Source organism: Phallusia mammillata, chromosome 2 (genome assembly GCF_965637545.1).
Source record: "Phallusia mammillata chromosome 2, kaPhaMamm4.hap1.1, whole genome shotgun sequence".
Classification (NCBI taxonomy): Eukaryota; Metazoa; Chordata; class Ascidiacea; order Phlebobranchia; family Ascidiidae; genus Phallusia; species Phallusia mammillata.
This window is the reverse complement of record NC_137253.1, coordinates 10,279,721-10,298,725: the sequence shown is the minus strand read 5'-3', so window position 1 is coordinate 10,298,725 and position 19,005 is coordinate 10,279,721. Positions and strand designations below refer to the sequence as shown.

The window sequence follows — 19,005 nt, the reverse complement described above, 5'->3', positions numbered from 1 at the left end:
GTGCATCTGAAACCGGCTATCTTATTCTGCCAGTCAAGAGACTGAAAGGTAGAATTAGCACACTGCTTGAATTCTACACAAGCTTATCATTATAGAGCCGGATTTACTACACTGATCAATAGTTTTATTTGTCTTACCTTAAAAATCCGGCCCAATTGCGAACGCAGCATCGCGTTTTAGCAATTACGTGAACCTTGTTAAGCAACTTTTGGTGTCCATGATTCCACAAACAATATTTTTTTCAAAACTTTAGTAAAAATCACAAACCGGAGGCACAGTATTTTAGTTGCATGGAGTTCCCCCTTGTATTTGTCACATATTGTAGATTGCGGCCATAAAGCACTAATAATGTGCACAAGAATTAACATTACATTGACTGTAATACAAATATTATTACTTACCACAGTCCACTTTTCTTTTTTTCCGTTTAGCAATTTTTTAATAGAGCATTTTCATGCAACAAAGAGATAAAAGTCATGTTGAACAGCGGCAACAACCACAATGTTGCACACAATGATTGTAAGCAATCCAGAAACAGGATTAGAACTGGGACACAAACAATCATTCGCTGCAAGCACTGTATGAAAATATAGTATGCTGAGCCAAATATGTAAATAATAAATTAAACTTATGGCACAACACAAGTCAGAATAAACACTTAACCAACAATCACAGAAAACAACGTTCACACTAAGAAGTCATTCGGCATAACAACATTGAATTTTAGCCTTTTTCTTTCAAAAATGTAGTACAACGGTTTTAATCAAAGCAGTATAAAGTCACCTCACTCTGCCAAGTTGTACAGTAAATGAACCAATCATCATAACCTGGAGACAATACGCCTTCCAATTTCATTGTTACGCACATAGTAGAGATTGTAACGTCTTATCGGCAGCAATAATCCAACAAAGTTAGTCAAGCACGGAACTAAAACATATTTTTAAATAAAATCACAATTGATACTAAAAGTATAACATTTGTGATTATGTGTAAAGTGGTTCGAATAACAAGAAGCTGACCCACCGTGCAAGTACAGCGTCATCAACTTGCAGTTCACCACAAATTTTGGTTCAACATATAACTTGTACCGAGTAGCCTATGCCCTCCTTTGGATCAAATGCCTCCGACTCTGAAACATAGGTCTGTTTTAATGGGATTCTTTTTTTTAACAAATTACTTTACTTAAGCAGTTACTTTATTTTTGTAAAGCAATCATAGAAACACCATTGATGTCAACATTGTTCTACTTGTTCAACACACTCTGGTTGGCGTTCTATGTGTTAATACTTCTTGGTGCTATACCTTAGGCTCATGATACTGACAGGAAACGGCGTCTTTAATTGCGAATCTGATCACACTCCTTTCCAGTCCAAAGCTAGCCTTTTTTGGTCTTTTTGCAAAATGTTCCTTATCATTTCAATTGAAGCACCGAAAAGAGAAAAATCGCATGATCTTATTTCTCATATTGTTTAGCTTCTGTTGTAGCTGTTTAATCTCATCTGTCAAGCATTTAAACTTATCCCTGACTGCGTTAACTCCAGGCTTTACCACACAAACATTAACTTACAGCGACTTTTCGCAGCCATAAATGAACCGTGAGCGTTAATTGCTCGACGCGACGCTTTTCTAAAACTCGGGTCTCGCTTCGACCAATTCTTATCTACAAGGCGTTTACCCCTAAAGCCAGTAAGCAGAGAAGTGAACAGCATGTACAGCATTGCTGTCTTCTGGAAATGCTTGATTTACAAGCGGTACAAGAGCTAATGCGAAAGCTTCCTTGGTTTTGTTTACTGTTGCAATACGTTTCTCCGTTATTCAAGTCTTGTGTTACACTGCGTACAAATTGCCACGGCGGAACTTTTTTATAAACGACACCATACAAGTTTTCACTTTCAATTTCTAGAATATCGATCTTGAAAGCCAATGGTAGTGCCAACAAAACTGTGCATTTTTACGGTTTTGCTGGTTTCAACGATTTTAAAAGGGATCTAAGGCTTTTAGTAAAAGATCTTGCCACAAAAACGGGCTATCAGTATCTAAATGTATTTTGTATGACAAAAGTAAAAGCTCAAAGACGTTTGAGACAAGCGGCACAGACATATCAACACCACTCCAACTTAACCAACTGGTCGAATTTTTTTCCTCTTTCAAACACGCTTTAACGAAATTTCGCTACAGCGACAAACATCGAAATGTTATGACATCCGAGAACAATATAAAAGTATAATGTATCAAGTTTGTAGAGCTCTTCTAAATTACATTTGCCAGAAGAGCTCTACAAACTTGATATTATGCCTGGCAACAATAGCTTATGTATAATGTATCAGTTCAAGGCGGACGGACCCGTGGACGTTTGTCACTTTATGTTAAAAAAATGTTAAATAAAAGACTTTTACTGTATTAAGACAGAAACGATTTGACTTGAGGAAAGTGGTAGACGTACAGTGGCGTTCTATAATGTTGACACTGTCGCAGTCTTTCAACCAAAGTTTACTTGCGGTCAACAAAAGCTTGACAGAAGTATGCTGCAATATTAAACTATTCACCCACACTTTCGTGGGAAAATAGCGGAACAAATTGCAATGACGTAATAACACGTCATGTAGCTTCCGGAAAACGTGCTAGTAAAAATTGGCACTCATCTAACAACCTTAGTTTGGGGTTACCGAAATGTAAGCAACAGATTAATATAATGTAAGTCTTGTCAAAAATAAATAAACAATAATAAAATAATAACGAATACAAAACCCAAATAGCGTGACAAAGCGACATGCTTTATTACATCAGCGATATGAAGGATGTGTTACATAAATAGTAATAAAATACTTTGTTTATGTGAGGCAATTCAGTATATTTACATTCTGCTCTTCATCTGTGATACAATTTTAAAGTTTCCGAACAACACTGTAACTTTCAGTCACTCTTCTCGGATTAGATTGAGCAACTCCGTTAGAGTCAACCACGCAAAAAGACTTGCCTTTTCCATATTCCGAATTGTCTACACCTTTGACTTCAGAAATGCTATTCATTTCAACATTGTTAGGATTGGAATCAACTTTCGTTTTCTTTGATCTATTTGGGGCACAATGTTTGGAAAAGGAACGTTTTCCAGATAAACTTTTTCGGAATGGTATTTGGGGTTGTTCCGAAGAGAAATAAAGGTCCGATGTAGCTTGGTTTGTTTCAGAAACTTCAGAAACAGACGAAAAGCTGTCGATATTACTTCCAAATTCCGCCGCAACTGAACAAACCAGGTACCAGATTACAACTTAATTATAATCAATTTAAATTTAGTTGTTACATTCTGTCAAAAAGATTGAGTTTGGATTAGCAATTGTTGTTAGAGTTCCTTACCTTCTGAAGAACGTTCTTTCTTTTTAACCGGAAATTCCATTTTTCTGAATTAACAAACATGAACAGTTTTATGAAAAAAAAAACATTCCCAGTGTGTGTGTGTTGAAGTTTTTAAATTTCACGTACCTGATTTTTTCTAAAAAGTAAAAAATTACTGACACAATTATGATGACCAGTAACAGAATAATAAACGCTTCTACCACGATGATGGTAAAATACGTTCGGTTCATATTTGAATTTCCTGCAAGCAAAAACATTTGTAAAATTCCAAATCAAAATCATAATTCATCTATTTTTACCAGGTAATATGGTTTCTTTTGTATTTGTCGTGGGTAAAAAGGTTACAACGGTGGTTGGCGCAGAACTAACAAATTCAATGGTATTTGATTGATATACTGCAGGCACAGATGTTTCTGCGACTGATAGAGGCGTGCTGGTGTTTGGTATTGTAGATGTGTTCGTATCTAGAATGGAAATATTTCAGTAATAATTTTAACCTGTCAAACACTGTAAGCTTTTGCGCAGTTTTGTTTGATTAAAGCAGGTCACAGTCAACCGAAAAGAGGTTTGTTTTCGTTTTTTTGAACTACACATTTCATACACTTCATTTCACGGTTTTAAAGCTAGAACCCGTTCTATCAACAAAAATATTCACAAAAAATACTTGCGCAACCATTAAGATCGTTCTCGATAATAAACCCATGTGACAATACAAATAAAAATGACTTGAATTCTATTTACTTTTTATCAAAAACCTTTGTCATTTGATTCAATGAAGTAAGTTGGAATAGCTTGACGGTTTAAACCGCTACATAAAACGGTCTTGTATAAAGCGTGCTTATGGTAACATTTACCTTTTGCGTCGTCCAATTGACAAATTACGTTACCAGGAGATGAACAGGCAACGGTTTTCCACATATTGATCGACCGAATTGTTTCTTTTCGTATCATAGCAACACATCGTGCGTTACTCAAGTTTTTCGGGTATCCATCCACCCAAAATGTTGGTAACGTTAATCGTTCGACATGCCGCCACACAAACCCACTTTCACTGTTTACCAAACCGATGTAGAAAAGATCCATTTCTGTACACAAAAAGCTGTAATAACATGTAGTACTAGTCAGTCTAACAAAAACTCAAACTATACAAAATACCACTGTGTTTACAGTAATGTTGATTTAAAGTTAATGTTTGGTTTAGCACCTGCGTTCTTCCAGGCGGAAGTCATTTGACTAATCAAAAAAAGTTGATGATCATACTTCTTTATGACAACCGGATACGCTTCAGGATGTAAAGTGTGGCATATGTTTCCAAGATCCGATGAGTTGAACGAGCTTCCAGACTGGGCGATGGCATAACTAAAATTAAATCCCCTTAAACTTATCCATTGCTCTTGTGACCAGGCTGATGTTGTAATGGCAGCTACGTAAACAAAAATTACCAATTTCATTTTCTTTTCAATCTGTAAAACGACAACCAATGCTTCAGTATACAAAAATGGTCGATATTCTAGACAGCTTTTTCAGTTAATACCTTAACGTCTGTGTACGTTCCCTTGTACACTGTTAGTTTTTATTTGACCTCAAAAGTGCTGGTTGCAATCTGCTGCATTTTCGTTACCGAAAAAAAAGACATGTGACGTCACGTGATGACGCATGAACCACGTTATCCATGTTAGTAGCGGTGACTTGCCGATACCTACACAACTTGCGTAGGTTGCGAAGTGTTTTCCATGAAACAATGTCTGACTGCGTTTAACTTTTCGTCAGATTTCTAGACAACGTGTGGTGACCATGTCGCGCCAGACTTAAACGCTGAAGGTACAGGGACCAATTAAACAAGCCTACATTAAATTCATAATAACTTTGTGTGTGAACTGTTGTCGGTAAGAAACTGATGGCACTTAAAAGCTTTTTTTCTGTGCTGTTTGTTTTAACAGATCTTGATGTTAGTTTTTTTTTTAACCCAGGTAAGTGTATGCATTAATTTTTCAATGTGTCCCATTGTTTTCATATATTGTGGGTAAAATATTCCCGCTGTTTGTACACTTCATTGGCATATTTGCAGATAAAAGTTTTTCAAGCAATTCAGCTCTAACGTGTAATTTTGCTGAGTCAGCAACATTGCACATCACATTCATTTACGGATATAGTAAGCACAAGGAACATAGATTTCCCACACGACCATCTGTTTCCGTGGTTTGTTTCAGGCATTTAACACAATAGTTCGCAACGTGGTGATCCAAACCAGCTAGAGTCAACTGCAGCCCACCAATGTTTTTAATCCGATCCGCCGTGCTCCTAGCCCCATTCTACAACAAAACAAACATATACGATCCTGATTCGTTTTTTTTTCCTTTTGTTTCGGCGCGGGTGAGACGAGGGAGTGTCTCAGTTTTATATAAATTTTGACAAATTCGGGAACATAATTGCAAAAAGCATCAACTTAGTTCTGTCGTGAAGGGTCCATCGGTTGTCTTGGCAAACGACGACATGATATAAAACTTAAAAATGTTAATGTTTATCCAAAGATTTGGAATCAGTTTTTTTGTTATTATTTATCTCTCTCGTCAGTTATAACCAGAACAGTGGTTCCCAAATTTTCTAAGATCACTTGCGCACAGACACGATGGAGAAAACAAATGGAAGCGATCGCAAGAACATTCGAATGTGTGGTAGGGCCTACTTAAAAAATTTAATCGTTACCTTAACAGACCTAAACTTGGACTTTTTATAAACTGACAAATCAAACTTTGCGTTTTAGGCATTCCCCCAAACCAGGCCCACTGAACTTTAAAAAGTCCAAAATGCGGCCCTCCACTAAAAAATGCTTTGGATACCCCTTGTTTAAGCTCCAGGGTTTGAACGAGAAAAAATGTCGGTATCAGGTTTGCGTAACAACACAACACTAGCGAATAGCAAAAACACACACATTTGTATGTACGTTGCGACTTGTGTGTAGTAGGGTAGCAAGAAAAAAAAATAAGAGTTGTGGTTCTGTACAAACTGGCTCAATATACCGATTGATGAAACCAAATTGTAAATTGTCAAAATTTTGGGGGATAAAGCTTTTTGGCCCTTCCCTGAACTTGTGCCTCAGAAGCGGTAAAAAATAAGCTGCTATAATCACAACTTAAAGACCAAAGCTAATACCATAAAATTCGGTAATTGCGCCCCTACATGTTCTATTGTACAAAGCCTTTAAACTTCGATCAATTCGGACATTTTTCAACAATAATTAGGGGGCTATTGGGGGCCAACAATCAAATACCAAGTATAATAACCCAAGTTCGACTCCTGTTAATATGTATACCAATTGGTTACTATTCACTAGTTTGGCCACCTGTGGCGTTTGGAGCAAACACGCGACGGTTAATATGCCCATCACTGCTTTAAGTTATATATACTAAGGCATGCAACCACAATCAACATGCGTACAGTTGCACTAGAACACCTATACGACATCCAGCAATATGTTCAACGTTTTACTATTTGAGGGCTAACGAATTAAGCGCAGTGCTCAAACAAACAGATAACAAAACATGGCCTTATCTGCCAGCTGTGAAAGGTTCATCCAAATCCATCACTATTTTATGCCTAAAGTGCATAGACGAACTCCACCTAAGACAATCAGAACACGTGTTTAGAGATATGTTGGTAGAACGAACCTTTTGTCAGTGTAAACTCATGAAGCAAACGACATGCAGTTTTTTTATTGTTTAAGACAACAGCCATGAAGTAACAACAATTATTCGGAGGTTTAAAGTATCACAGTTACAGCAGATCATTTATTAAGGGTGTAGCGTTGCACGACAATGACATAAACAGCCTTTCTCAGGAACAACAGCATGTGTTTTGTTAGTACACAGTAAAACGTGTGTAAATCGAATGCTTTACAAAAACAAAAACGAATAACGACATGTAAATGACCCATATCATGCACAACAAAAGGTTATCATAACACCACCATGGTAATGATACTGTTTGATGTGTTTTAGTTACAATCTCTTTTCGAACGAATACTGGCAAGTCGAAAGCTAAAAAAACTGGTCAGCATATTAAAAACGTACACATAGTTCGATGTACATACATGAATACATGATTTACAATTAGGATTTATTTTTTATTGCTGAAAGGAAACTTTCAAAAGCTAAAACAGAGGTTTCACAAAAACAATGGGTGTTAACTAACCAGTGAAGTATAGGCAAAAATACGAATGTTAAAAAACTAGCGAGTGTGTATATGGATGTTTAGGTTAAGCAGTGGCAAGAATTCGAACGATGTGGATAAAGCGATTCAAACGCCAGGTATACTATGTACAAAACATCTTAGATGGGTTACACCTGTGGAAATGTCAATTGTCCACAAAAAAACATCTTTAGCTTAGTTGTTTTGCGGTTTAGGCCGTGTCTGGGAGGACATTAGCCATAATCTTAAAAAAAAACAATCAATATTGATGCTTACGGCAGTGTAAATGCAAGATTAAACTTGAGCACCTAAAATGGATTTGTGCGAAAATTGCATCGCTATCAACCGAGATACATTTATAGCATCAGAGTTTTATTTGCGTTATTTTGTTACATGGTGAGCACCAAATAACTTTGCGAAGTGACAACATAAAATACAATCTTCTGTGGCGTATTATCGGTTTGACGAATCAAAAACTTAAAGCTCGGTACATCATTGCAGTGTGTAAGTTTGAGGCCCGAGCCAGAAAGTTTTGAAACAAAGCCCAGAAATGGGACGAAAGTTGGTTAAAACGCTGCAAAAATGCCGAGTATAAAATCAGGACCATTTTTTTAACTCAAAAGCCCGAACCCGACCTGACTTTCAGCCTTTCAAAATAAATAATAAACTTTAGGACCTATACATACATACAATGAAAAACTAGTCGACATATCAACACAACACTGGAACTCAAGTACAAAATATCAAATTACTTTCATTGAACTGGACAAATGATGCCGTTACACCATCAGAGATGCTTGGTTGTTAGTCGGAGGTATGGACGTGGTTTTTCATTTTTTTTTGAACGCAACCCTACCATATTAGCCCTGTATGTCAGTGGTGAGTTGGGGCCTTTCTAAGCGCACAGATTCTTAAAACGAAAACAAATATTCGTTATTGTAAGTTATATGTACAAATGGTGCCGTTACATCGACATAGATGCTCAGTTGTTTTGTTACTCTACAGGGCAGTGGTGGATGAGAGCATTTTTTGGTCGCTAACATCGTCTCCTTCTGGATTTTGCTCGTTGCTAACAGGACGCATACCCCTGAAGAACTTCTGGAAAATAATAATAAAAGTTACACACAAAAACTGTACATGCATCCATGGTAAAGCGCAACATTAATTTACAACAAACAACAAGTTCATAGTTTAAAATAAAATCAGCTCATGGCTTGCGACAGAACAACGAGGAAAAATAAAAATCGTTGCTGCCAGGCATAATATACAAATTGAATAATGATCTTCTGGAAAAAAATATTGTTTTTACCGACGTATCAACGTCCTATAGGGGTCGTTATTTACTTTTGAAGTGAAATTATATTGATGAAGGCGGCCCGAATTGGACGTTGAAACGTAAGTTAAAACAATACAATTAATAGAAGAGCGATGTGTAGTTAGTAAAGAGAATAATGTAAAGGCGGCTTGCAACTGCTATGTTACTACACGCACCTGCTTAAAGGTTTCACCCTTGGTTGTGAGCAAGAAGTAACCGGCTGTGATGGGAACACATATTGTGGTGCAGGCCAACAAAATCTAACTAGTCAAATTTGCCCAGTATGGATACAAATAGTCACCTTCAGTCCATGCAAGAATGGAGGTCATCACGACAAACTGTTGAACATACATTGGTTTTAGATTAAAGCTTTACAACGGGAGTTTAAAAAAGGCACAAACAATCACGTGATGTAACATGACAATGCGTTTTACAGAGGTCTTTCAAGGTCAACAGTGGTTATATGCGGCGTGTTTACAAAAGTTGCCATTTTTTTCTTCTTTTATATAATCTACCTGTTTATACTTCTTTACAAATATTATTTTTAAGGAGTTCCACAAAAATGAGAATTGTATTCGAGAACGTAGTGGGCAGATTAATTTTTGGGTATGGATAAAATACCTTTAATACAGTATTATTTAAATCATGAACACACACTTGTATTAAATCTTTTGTGGTACGCTTATACATGCATTGGAAACGAAATAGGCGATATAAAGGAGTTGGACTTTAGAGAGTAAACAATCTTTTTGCCCGACCAGTAGTATTACTTCCGCAACTTCCTAACAATGCGCCGTGATTGGACGGTCCTGAACACGTCTATTTTGTGTACGTGACATGATCAATCGAAAATGATCCTTGTAAAAAAATGCCCAATCTTATCTAACCAATGTAAATAAAAATTCTTTCCATACTGTCACTTAATTTGCATATTTTGGCATAAAACCAGATAAGTTGTTTGTGTAAACCGTTTGTGGCGGCGATTAGTAATTTTAGGTTCTACAAAACCCAGGTAGGGTTCGGGTAACTTGGTTCAATTGCATCAAAAATACGTAAGTGGTATTTTTACGAATGGTTTTTGAACAAGGCAATACATAAAATGTTCAAAAAAGTTGGGCGTAGTTTTCCCATTCGCGTCAAACATTCGCAAAAAAAACTTCAGTGTATGGTGCTTGAAACGGACACTTACAGAAAATGAATGGGCACTGCACGTCAAAATAAACCAAAAACCGACAAACCTAAGGTTGTTTGTCAACAAGGTTGCAAATTTAACTAACCAAAGAGGCCAAAAACCCGAAATATATTTTAAATGCTGGCCCACTCACCATCATCAGTCCTGGTGTAAAGAGTTTCCAACAGTATAGATAATTGTGGAGGCCATACGGCTACCAGCGGTTTGGTGCAATTTCAGATGGAATTGTCCAAACCAACCAGCAGCGAGCACCTCCAACATTCCAACAAACACAAGGGAAAGCCTATTACTCTGTACGAGTCGATCAATTCGAAGAAGTAGAAGGCTTGCTGTAAAATGTAGAGCAACAAATGTAGCACATTTTTTTTAAGTTACATTTGATAGATAATTATGCAGTTGACATTACAAAACCCTAAATATTTAAACAGGACTTAAACAACTGCCAAACACACAAGATTGATGACCAATAAATTTAACCATCATAGTACGGCTGTTGAAGGCATGTGTACATCAGTACAAAAACATATTGGAACCTATTTTAGCCCAACACCAATTTTTAGGCATACTTTCAGGGCAAAAACAAACTGCTTTCATTAAATGTGTTGTGTAAAGTGGTACACAAAATTTTAGGTCAAGTTAAAATTTGCGTAATTGCCATATACTTACAGTTTTACTGGGATAATATTATTTTCCATATGCACAAAAAAATTACAGAAACTGCTAGTTGGGATAACGGTTTTCCCGGCAACTTGGTAAAGCCTTTTTCGCAATTGGCAGTTTACGACATAAGCGTATAAACAATATTTAAAAACTTACCGCAGTAAAAAGCGGTGCGATGGTCAAGATAAAGAATACCAACCCTATAGCCACCCTGCAGCACCTATTTGCACATGGAGCTTCATCCACAATAGTACGTGCATCCCCAACGACCGTCATCAGACCAGTAAACTCGCAAAACTGCATACAAAGTCTATGTTACCGACAATCTTCAGTATCAAGATGCTTTAGCTAACTAGTATAATGGTTCTTACCACATTGTCTTGAGCCACAATGATAAGAACCAAAAAGAAGACAACACACCATAATTGCGGAACGTACATGTGATCCATGATAATGGGAATCAATTGGAAGACCAAACCAGGACCTTGATTTTAGATATTTTAACCGAAGTTACTTTATTTATGTGGTGTAAACCAACAACAATATATAATACCGTACCTGGTTGAACCACGTCACTGATTGCTGCACCTGTGATGTAAGCAAGGTGACCCAACACGCAGTAAGTCGCCACAGCCATCAAAAGCGAGGTCACAAAACTTGTCAAAGCAAGACTAAAGGCCGACCTGCAGCAGATTAAGGTGTTATATCATACGTAGGTGAAACATAAGAAACATAGTACAGTACTACATTGGACTTTTGGTTGATTGTTACTTGACAGCATGCAGGGTTTCCCAAACTGGCAGTCAACGAAAATACTCAGGTAAACGAACACATTAACGTATGTAAAATTTTGCTAAACGTGAGAAGTCGCAATATAAAAAAGTAGCTAAAATTGACCGCCTGCTAAAAAGTTTGAAAAGTTCTGCGTTACACAACCATTGATCTACGTACATGCAAAAGTTGTGACCAGAACGGCTGTTCCTTCCAAAAGCAGTCAAAGCAAGAAAGCCGGCCCCAAGGGAGTACAGAGCTTGGGACATTGCATCACCCCACGTCTTAAAAGAAATATATGCAATTTGTACGATAAATTCCTACAACTTGGTAAGAGAACCGGACCTCTTTGTTATTGATGCCATGGCGCAATCACATAAAATGATAACCAAGCTATTCGCAAGTTTGAAAACGTTTTGAATTATTGAAGCGCCTGCATCGATACAGTCAGGTTAAAATATTGATGCGCCTGTGCCACACATTAAGACTAGTCTGGTTATCTGATGTAAACCACCTCTGGAATGTTAATGATGACCGCACACATCGGGCAGTGGCGCAATTTCATATGCTGGGTTACGTAAAAATCGTGGCACAAAGCATGCTAACCAACCATTCTGCTATTTTTTATTCAAATAAAAAGTATTAAACACTATAAAATCAATTCAAACACGTATGATCACAGCACATGTGCATTTTGTAAGGCTCGCCTGTACAGAGGTCAACGCCATAAGATAGTTAATTCAAAAACTTAAAACAATCTATTTTTTATAGCAGGTGCTAATGTAGTGCTTTTCAACCGGGTGTATTGTACACCTCAGGGTGTACCATATTTTTTAAAGGGTGTACCACTTTGATAGGGTGTGTTGGGGTGTACCAGATACAATACACCTATGACCAAGTACCTCAATAGGAAGGTTTGTATTTTAAAAGAGCAGACTTACTGGAGTGTACAATACATGGTACAACTGTATCTCAAGTGTACGTAGCTTGTGAATTACTATCTTCTATTTTTGACGTCATAATTTAATGTTTCTCTTGTTAGTCATAGTTATTTCTGCATTAAAAAGTTAATAAAGTTACTATTTTGGGGTGTACGATTTTTGAGTAAACGTTAAAAGGGTGTACCATTTCAAAAAAGGTTGACAAGCACTGTGCTAATGTACATCTTTACCTGTGGATTCATAAGCAGCGACCATTCAAAGGTGAAAAGAGCATGAAGGCTGATTGCAGCACCTTCCAATCTTGCACCGACCACCACCAAAACCAACATAAGAATGTAGAGGAAACATGCTCCCACAATACAGACCTACATTTAAATACGGGGATTTTAGTCGATAACACACAAACATAAGATATCAGAAGTTCAGTTTATTGAGGCCACGTATTGTTCAGCAAACCTAAGATAAACCAAAAATGTCAACAGCACCTTAGACTTCGAAGCTGCAGCCTTGATGTTAAGCATGGATAATACAAAGACGGCAGCAAAAGCATACAACATCGGCCAGTTGAACTCCCCATCAAAGCTACTTTCAACGTTAGGAATCCTCCACACGTAATTGCTGAGGAAAATAGGTTTACAAAGACAGTGCAATACTCGTCAGCCAATTCCATGGTGTATACTAATCATGCACGGAATAGATGTTAAAGTGGGGTAGAATTAAAAAAAGCAAAAGACAAATTACATTTAACCGGTATGTTGATTATTGTGAAACAAAACTGGCGTTTAAATTTAAGTTTATTTCAAACATATATATATAAGTAAAAAAAATACTAGTATTATGAAACTTTGTTACGAATAAGTTTAAGAGCAGACAAGTCGTAGGACTCTTAGCATTAGTTAAAGTATAAAGCACATTTTTAATTCAACTAGAAACAGGTTCATGGTATGGTTTGTTTTGATACCAACTGTTTAAGCGTCATGTGAGTGTCAATATGGCAAACCGGAAAATAACAAGTAATTCATTTTTAGTAACGCCACAGCGCAGTCTTACACACTGACTAGGCGAAACAACATTAGGAAGCTCGCGGTTTAACATCTGCTGCATTAAAAAGAAACCGACGAATTTCTGAGTAATACAGTTCTTCAGCAAGGAAACCAACGCCACTTTAGACTGCCACACAAAGACGCAACAAAGCCGATTCTCCAGTGGACTACCCAGTTTACGAAGTGCAGGCTCGTAAAAACGATTATAGCATTCACTTGATAGCAGGTACAAGCTTGAAACAAGTCCTGTTGTAAAAGACTTACTTTAAAAACTGGGTTTGAGAAAGGGCGTCACTTGTGTAATTCAATCCAGTAATGGCCGATGTTGAACTGTTACCAAATTGATCGAGTTTAGTGCATGAAGCTGTGTTCCAATCATTATCTGCATGTAAAATATTCCCATTAAAACCAGAAAATTTGTGGGTGTCAACTCGTGTCAAATGGTAATGGTTTTTCATTTGGGAATAAACTTATTATGGTTACACAACACCATGTGCGTGTGTTAAAATTTTGTTTAACAAACAACATCTTTCTCTGGAGATAGCATCCACACAAAAAGAGATGAGCATGGCACATGTATTGTACTATATTCTAAGTTTAACAAGAAAGGTGAAGGGAAAAGAAAGGATTCTTTTAAGAGAAGGAAACCATAATTGCCTTTTTTTGAAGCAAAACAATTTTATTAGTTCTTCTTACCATACTGGCTCCAGGGAAGATTATTCCAGAATGAATGCCAGAGGTAAATGATTCCCATGGTCATTATTGTCATGTAGGATAGCATTGCAAATGTCACAAGAAACAATGAAGCCCATCCTACACCCTGTCAACATCGATTCTTATAAGTACTGCAAAGTTATGCTGTCTTATCAACATAATATTGTTTGTACATTCAAGTTTTGTTAATTTTAAAACTAGAAAGGTTTCATTGCTTTATATTTCCGTTTTGTATATACTACATACTACCTAACAATTTATCATACACACCATTTGATCATATATTTGGAATTGTAGTAAAAAAAACAGAAAAAGTACTATATATATATATACTACAAAAAAAACTACAATTTAATTTCAGGCTTTGACATTGAAATGGTTTTGTACACATTAAGTTTTAAAATAGTAATACAGACACTGACAAAAATAAGAAGTATTTTGCAGTAGGCTTTTGCAAACTGTTGACCTGGGTCCCCTTCGCATAATAAAATTGTTAGGAGAATCAATTCTTTTGGTAACAATGCAAAAAGTAAATGCTAATTTGCCAAATTACATGCAACACTATTAAGATATCAGAACTCAGAAATTAATAAAATGAAATTATGACAAATAACTTTATATTTTATGTTTTTACTAACCCTCATGAGTGGCATCAAGCTCCATGCACCAAGCCGCCCTTGATTTGTATGCAGACCATGAAATCCTTGGCAAACATATGAAGGCACAGCAATCAATGTAAGACAAAAGGCATATACAATGAGAAAGATTCCTAAAAATAAAACAGACCAATTATATATTTAAACATGATAGCCACTGAAGAACTCAAAATATTTAACGGAATGTTTAAAATTAAAATAACATTTTGGACTTTTTGTGTAAAACAAACATACGTAAATGCCATTTTTCTGCATTTTTTTGGAGTCTCCAGTCAATCATGACTAGTGATAAAAGTTAATTATTGTTTTAAGCAAATTAAATTTACAAAGTGTTGTCGTTTTAAATATTAAATGATTATGTCATATTTGTTTTGCAATGAGTGCTGTCACACAATACGCCATTTGGTTCACTGCAGTGTTTTCATAAAATATATGTTTGCAAACCTCCTTGATTTTCAACAGTAAGATATGGTGACCTCCATAAATTTACAATGCCAACAAAATATGACACATGAAAAATCAATGCCTCCAAATTGTTTCAAAATGAGCTAAAACACACATAATTACACATAATAAACAGACAAAATTTGATTACGTGCAAACTGTTTAATTGCATCATAATGTGTGTAATTGTATAATCCAGTTAATTGCAAATTTCAAATAAATGCATAAATCTTGGCAAATTGGCATTTAACTAATTTGTCTGTATACTGACAGTACAAAAACACACAATTAATTAACAACAATCTTTGTGACCAATTAAATTATTGACTCTGAACCAGTCTGCAGAATATGGCAGTTTCTGAAGAAATCTAAGGCGTGCAGGACCACCATGTCACATGTGTGCACATGCATACCCTCTGCATGCAAGATCAATTATACATGGTACAATGCAAGTGATCAACAGGACCAGGCAGGACTTTATGCTAAAATTGCAGTTGCAGTTAAAAAATGGCCAGGAAAATTGTTTTTTAATTGCAATTGCAGCTACCATACCCTGAAAGACCAGAGTAAAGCTGGTGAGTAATCGCTTTGCGCTAAAACTAAAAAAGATACAATTACTGACACAATATTCTACGCTTTTAAAGCTTTTCAGCGCACAAACTTAAAAAAAAATATTTTTCAGTTATTAATACGCATATTTTAAAATTAATATTTATCGATATGAACGTCATAACGCCAGGGGTGCTCCATATAATGTCTTGCAAAGTTTATCCTAAACACAAGCTTCAAAATAAGCCAAAACACAATGTTCTAGCGAATCGGAATCGTGTCGAAAAGCTGGACTCAGCAATGCAAAATGCCTGCAAAAGACAGGTTTTTGTTTTGGGAGTTTACATGTATTTGACATCATCAATAGCAGAGAAATAGACAAAGCTGTAGCTCTAAATACATCCATAACAATTGCATTATTCAGCCATAGTGTATTTAGATTCAAAAAGGTTTAAAACATCAATCAACAATACAAGAATAAGAATATTTGTCATAAACGATGTAAATTTACTCACCCCCTAGCAGACATTTTCGGGTCAATAGTTGATTGATGTTGTTGATAAAACAAGGTAAAATAACAAATCTAACTTAAAATCAACAAAGCAATAACAAATCTGTCAAAAACAGTTTTATTTCATTAGTAAATTTAGTTTGCTTTTATATATGATTGCAGACATCCAGTGCGGTTATATATCAGCTTGATCAACATTGTTTAAGTAGAGAAACACAGCAAAATAAACACACACAAAAAAAAACAATACACATGCGAAGGATTGCTGGCTCATCCTTTTTCTGCTTGATCACGAAAACAAAGGTTTGCGTTTTGCATGAAAATTTCTGGTAAACTTGATTGTAATAAAAAAATAATTTTGCGATAAATCTTAAGTCTACAACTCTATTCCTTCCCTGCACCTACTAAAATTGCAGCAACAAGTGTTTAGCTGATACCATAGTATACTAACATGGTAGTCCAGCTCCTCTTTTCCTCTCGTTTCTTTTATTATCCTGCGCATTTCGGTTACGCATGACTAACACTGCACGTCGCCTGAAGTTTTGTATGAGGTACGTGGTAAACAGCTAGTTTTTAAAAGCCGCTGGCAACAAATCCGTGTCTGTTTTGAAGTTTTTTAGTTATTGGGTTTATTGTTTAATGCATGTAGAGCTATTAAAACGATTTTAGCTTTCAATTGTATGAACTCTTTGAAGTGTATTTTTAAAAACTTATAGACAGGCATCTTCTTGTAGAAATTGCTTTAAAATTGAGGCAATGAACCGAATTGGCGAGTCAAGGTTTTTCAGCATGTTACTACACTAGCCAACATGGCCTGTGTCTTGTCATCAGGTGCACTGATGAGACCTTGTCAAAACAGTGAGCAGTATTTGCAGCTTACTTATCATCTATCTATTGGCTTATTAATCATATTGCCATCACTTTGGTTCCCCAGCAGTTGCTTAATTAGGCATTAAAAATCAGTTGTTTTCTGTGGTTTATACCCATTTGTGGTATTGAACAGATTTTGGTGAGGCATCATTTTTTGTAATTTGAAAAAAGAAGCACATTGTGCAGAAAGTACAGACACTTTTGACAGTTTTATTTTGATATATTTTTCAGAGCCCATTTTTTTGGTTTCCTTGGTAGACCTTTGGAACATTTTAGAAAAGAGCTTTTCGGCAAACGTGAACGACAAGACACAAATAAATAAATCCACGAATATTAAAACCTATTGAGTACTTTCTCTTTATCCATATCAACTTCCAGAATATCACATGTCCTATTTTAGAAACTTTCATGATGAACATCATGGAAAAACTTTTGCAATACACAAAAAAGTCTAGCTTGTTGGTTGGCCACAAAACTCTTTCTCGAGCATTTCAGGTACACACTTTGTAAAAGTTGCAGTAACTCTGATGAAGGATAAGTGAGACCTCCAGGGTTTTGCTCCATTGAAGAAATCAGCTTGCCCTGCTGTGATTGCATGGTGTGCAACTTGCTAACAATTTTGCTTACTTTTGTAAAATTGTTTTTTGCCTTGAACAAAACATCACCTTCCAAATACTCTAAACTCTATGTTACTTATCACAGCATTTAACTGTTTTATTGTTTATGATGTCTAGCAATTGTTTTTGTACCTTGAATTTTTTTCAAATAAACTTTTTGCTTCACAGCACTCTTTTGCTTAGTTTCTCATCTAATCAGTTCTTTTATGAAAAATCTGACGCTTGTTGACAGTTTGAAATGAGTAACTTTGGAAAAAATATGGTCTTCGTTTAAGCTTGACTTTTCGTCTGTCCGAATCGAGTTCCTGGTCGGGTTCAAAGTTGTTAAATATCAGTTCATTAAAAATGCAGTCAGTTTGGCAAAGTTCAATTTTCACCAGACTTTAACTTAATCAGTAACAAGCTTTATGCACCCTTGAATATGTTAGGTAAAACCACGCTAAAATCACTTCAACGCGTTTAAAGAAGGACTAAAAGGCAAAAAAACTCAGTAAATTCTCCCCAACAGCACAATTCCAACCAAACGTAATAATATTACAAATGGTAGATGCATAAAACCGACCACGCACGCTCAGTTTTGTCATTTTCCTGCTCTGAAAGCACCCAACTCAATGCAAGCATCCGACAAGCGTGCAGAGTTAATCAAGCGTGACGGTAACAATAGCTGGACTACCATGTTAGTATACTATGCTGATACCGAGTAAACCAAAATCCATAGAAAACACAAGTTGTCGCACGCCATAGAAAACACAAGTTGTGGGGATGAAAATGGGGCGAAATTAGCGCGAATTTTGCATTGCGCCTTATGGGGCCGATTTATAAAATGATTAATTTGGATACTTTTGCGGTGTTTGATTTTGCAATTTCTGCAAAATTTTGAATAAAAATATAACTACGCTTAACTTATAATGTTTAAATGGAACTGATGAACATGAAATAGAGTTTAAATTAGGTTTTAGCGGGTAAATTTTCCAGTAGATATACATGTAGCCTACTTAAGTCCCGAAAGATAAAAAGGTTGTGATGTATATTCATCTAAAATTGGAATAAATAGTTTGACCATGGTCCTCCAAGGTCAGAAAAGTCATGACGTAATAGTGACGTCATCGTTTATTTACTGCATTTTGACGCTTTTAGCACATACTGAATTTTGAAAGCTTTTGGTACTACCTTTAAAGGT

At 36.1% G+C, this 19,005-nt stretch overlaps 1 protein-coding gene across 1 annotated transcript; it reads right to left on the bottom strand.

The window, feature by feature from the left end:
* Positions 1–7,051: 7,051 nt before the first annotated feature.
* Positions 7,052–14,903, bottom strand: LOC145213806 (creatine transporter-like). The gene is made up of 12 exons (XM_080082204.1): positions 14,817–14,903; positions 14,161–14,284; positions 13,729–13,846; positions 12,907–13,039; positions 12,652–12,786; positions 11,661–11,764; positions 11,268–11,392; positions 11,081–11,193; positions 10,866–11,006; positions 10,183–10,378; positions 9,034–9,195; positions 7,052–8,640 (listed from the first exon to the last, which is right to left on the bottom strand). The coding sequence occupies exons 1-10, from the start codon at positions 14,829–14,831 to the stop codon at positions 10,265–10,267; spliced, it is 1,122 nt and encodes a 373-aa protein (XP_079938330.1). The 5' UTR covers positions 14,832–14,903; the 3' UTR covers positions 7,052–8,640; positions 9,034–9,195; positions 10,183–10,264.
* Positions 14,904–19,005: the final 4,102 nt, after the last annotated feature.

Coding starts and splice junctions, on each gene's coding strand:
- LOC145213806 (XM_080082204.1), bottom strand. Junction 11,765..12,651: donor CGCTGCTTATGAATCCACAG/GTAAAGATGTAC, acceptor ATTTCTTTTAAG/ACGTGGGGTGATGCAATGTC. Junction 11,194..11,267: donor CAGTGACGTGGTTCAACCAG/GTACGGTATTAT, acceptor TCTAAAATCAAG/GTCCTGGTTTGGTCTTCCAA.